This window comes from Tupaia chinensis, unplaced genomic scaffold (genome assembly GCF_000334495.1).
Source record: "Tupaia chinensis unplaced genomic scaffold, TupChi_1.0 Scaffold143758_1, whole genome shotgun sequence".
Lineage (NCBI taxonomy): Eukaryota > Metazoa > Chordata > Mammalia > Scandentia > Tupaiidae > Tupaia > Tupaia belangeri.
The window spans coordinates 2,004,544-2,008,278 of NW_006203607.1; the positions used below are offsets into that span (position 1 = coordinate 2,004,544).

General features: G+C 46.2%; 1 protein-coding gene across 2 annotated transcripts in view; it reads right to left on the reverse strand.

Moving 5' to 3' along the window:
• Positions 1–547: 547 nt before the first annotated feature.
• The window catches only part of SMAP2 (small ArfGAP2), a 50,540-nt gene continuing 47,352 nt past the window's right edge, over positions 548–3,735 (reverse strand). For both annotated transcript variants that reach the window (XM_006164940.2, XM_027766895.1), the window contains one exon: positions 548–688. In XM_006164940.2, the coding sequence (XP_006165002.1) occupies positions 563–688 (126 nt within the window). In that variant the 3' untranslated portion in view covers positions 548–562. The remainder of the gene's footprint in view (positions 689–3,735) is intronic.

Consider the following 3,735-nt stretch of genomic DNA (forward strand, 5'->3'; position numbering starts at 1 on the left):
TCACCCCAGGGTGAGGGTCAGCCTGGTCTGAGACCCAAGGAGTATTTGATTTGATTTGTGTACTTTCTTCCTTCCCATGGACCATGGGACCATGATATCTCCCTGTTCAACCACGACTTTCAACACGTAGAAAGTATCTTATTAACATGCAGAAGGCCCTTGAAGCCCTCCCTCTTTGCCTGGACTACCTACAGACCTTGCAGGGAGTCTGCCAGGAAGTTTAACCTGGAGGGAAGGTACGTGCACATTTCTCTCGGGTTTAAGTGCCTTCTGCCAATTTCTAAGGTGCTGGTGCCAGGAGAGGACTCGGGGCTGAGGCTGGGCGGGTGGGCGAGATGGCGAGGGCACACATACGACATAAAGCAACAGAGAGATCTGCGTGTTTGGGAAGTGGCTGGGCTGGGCAGGATGCCAAAGTCCAAGTGACTTACTGGGCAATTTCTAAACCAAACAGAGAGAGGTAGGAGAAGGGGATGGGAGGTGTTTGGGGAAAGGAGTGAGAGGGGAGAGCGAGGGCGGAGGAGAGTGGCAGGCACACAGGGGCTGTGCTGGTGCTGTGCTTTCACTTCCACATCTGGGGACTGAGAGTCTGATTTGCTGCCTGTCCGTTTCCGCCGCTCATTGACTGTCCATAGTTCATCATGCCGTTGGCTCCGTAGAAGTTCATCCCAGCCATCTGCTGGGTCATCTGAAAGGGAGAGAGGAGATCTTCAGACCAGGCTGTGGGGATTCAGCCAGTTAGTGCAGAGGGCAGGCTAGGTGTCCTGTCTGTGGGAAAGGGGAGAATGAGGCGAAGGCACATCGCTGCCCTGTCAGGTCGTTTCAAGGCCACGAGATTGCGTATGTGGACTTTTAGGAGCACGAGATTGACAGAGACTGATGCTCAGAACGAGGAAGAAGGAGCCCGGGGTCTGGCTGACAGTAAAACTGCACAGGAAGTTCTTTCTCCTTTCCAGTCCCTGGTCGTAAACAGAAGCCTGTTGCTAAGCCACCCAGCTCACTGCGAGTCCACTCCAGAGCTCCCGTCTCATCTCCAGCACAGAGCAAAGGCTGTCAGTGTGAGTGCTGGACACTCACTACAGAGGGAAGCAGGAAAGCAAAAAGGGACCAGCAGACGGAGTGATGGCTATGTCCCTGGAAGCCACGTGGCCAACTCGCACAGGCACCTGTGTGCATGTGCCCAACATCCTGAGCAGAGAATGGAGGAGAAGGGATTGTGGCATGCTGTCCCCACTGAGGGTGATTCCTCACTTTCTGTCTCTCTGGCAAGTGCATGCACCCTATAGCAAAAATCTCTCTTAAAAAAAAGGGGGAGTGAGGAAAAAAAAAAAGAAACTGGACTTTTCAGAATGAACAAAGGCAGGCAAAAAAAATTAAATTAAAAAAGCAATGTCAGGCCAGCAGGTGGCATGTTGGTTAGGGCACTGGACTCCCACATGCCTGACTGTGGTTTGAGTCCCAGACTTGGCAGCTTGCTTTCTCATGTTCCCTCTCTCTATTTTTCTCTGGTGAGCATACACGCCCTATAGCAAATTTTTTTAAATAATAAGAAATAATATTAAATACGTAATTTTAAAAAAGAAAGAAAAAAAAAAAGCAATGTCATGTGTCTTCAGTGAGAAGGGAGGAGCTGGGAGAAATGTCAGAGGAATGAGGCCTGGGGGTGTGGAGGTGCTGGGCGGGCCTTCCTAAGTTAGAACCTGGCTCCTGGCAGTAAATGAAAGAAACAACTTATGAAGGAAAAAGCCTTAAATTTCCTGAGCCTAGTATATTTTCTACAGAAGTTCTTTAGGACAAAATCTCTTATCTTCCATGTTTTAAGAAAATTTCAAATTTTCAGAAAAGTTGAAAGAAATATATGATAAAACCCATATATCTCCTGCTTAAATTCACCAAATATTGGGGTCACCAGATGGCATAGTGATTAAGGACCCCCACATAGTCAACTGTGGTTTAAGTCCTGGACCCAGCGGCTTGAAACTCGGGCTGATTACGTAGGTGTGTGTGCCCAAAATCCCGAGCAGAGAGGGGCTGGCTACATAGGTGTGTGTGCCCAAAATCCCGAGCAGAGAATGGAGGAGAAGGGATTGTGGCATGATCATCGCCCCAGGGGGATGATTTCTCACTTTCTGTGTCTCTGTCTCTTGGGCGAGTGAATGTGTCCTATAGCAAAAATCAGTCTCAAAAATAAATAAATAATGCAATCTTCTAATCTGAATTGCATGTGATTTTCTTATCTTTTTTTTTTTTCCCCCTATAGCATGTGTACGCTTGCTGGAGACAGAGAGAGAAAGAGGAAAAGTGAGAACTCATTCCCCAGTGGTCATAATTGCTACATTCCATTCTCCTCTCAGGATTCTGGGCACCTATGTGTGGGCACCTGGCATGTTTTTCACGCCACCAGGTCCAAAACTCAAACCCCACAGCTGGCTGTGTGAGATCAGCACCTTAACTACCACACCATAGAGCCTGGTTCTAATCCCTCTACCACTTTCCCCCGACAATGACATTTTTAAGAATCTAAGTCAATCATTTTGCAGAATTCCTCAATTTGGATTTATCTCATGCTTTCTTATGATCGGTTCCAGGTTAAATAACTATGGCAAGAGTTCTATGTAGGTCATATTGCGCCTTTTATAGCACAAGATATCAAAAGCACATGATACTAACCTGTGCCATTGTTAGTAATCTTATGTTCAATCACCTGACTAAGGCATATCTATCACAGTTTCCCCCCCCCCTTTTTTTTTTTTTAAGGTTTTTTCCCCATAGGATGCATGCTCTCATGCACACACAGAGGGACAGTGAGAGGAAAGTGAGAAATCTCCCCCTAAGAGGGAGTGGCTACACCACACTCCTTTGGGATTTTGGGCATGTACATACACATGCCTGATGTGATTTTCAAGCCACCAGGTCTGGGACTCAAACCACAGTCAGTCCTGTGGGAATCCAGTGCCTTTATTTGTATGCCACTTGCTGGCCCCTCCACTGCTATTAATATGAAATCTGAAGGGTATTTCTCTGAGAATGTGTGAATACTCTGTTCAATGCCCACTGTTAGCCTTTTTGCCAAAAATGTCCCCAGTCATCCTTCAGATGAATGAACCTTATCTTCTGTTAGCTTTCTCAGGAAAACCTTGTAATATGCTATTCCCTGAGTTTTGACATACATATACAAATTTTTTCATAGTCCTGATGCCTAAAGAATATTTTGGCTGGCTATAAAATACTTATCTCACTCCAACCAGCAGATGGCATAATGGTTTCATCGCTGGGCTCCCACATGGCTGACTGTGGTTTGAGTCCCAGACCTGGAAGCTTGAAGCTCACACCAGGCACATGTGCATGTGTGCCTAAAATCCCAAGAGGAGAAGAGAAGAGAAGGGATTGTGGCATGGCCATTCCCACAGGAGGTGACTTCTTTCTGTCTCTCCAGTAAGGATACATGCTCTAAAGCAAAAATCTCTTTAAAAAAATAAATAAGCAAATAGCTTTCTTGCATATCCTTGCGTGTCTTGAAAGTACTACTCTCATTATCTTTTTCTATGTTGCTATTAGGAAGCTGGTGTCAATCTGGGGTTTGTTTGTTCGTTTTTTGCTTTTAGTATTTTTTGCTATAGGGCACAGGTACTCACCATAGAGAGACAGAGAGAAAGAGAGAGAGAGAGAGGGAAAGTAAAAAATCACCCCCAGGGGTGGGGGTACCAGCAGTTAACATAATGGCTATGTCGCTGG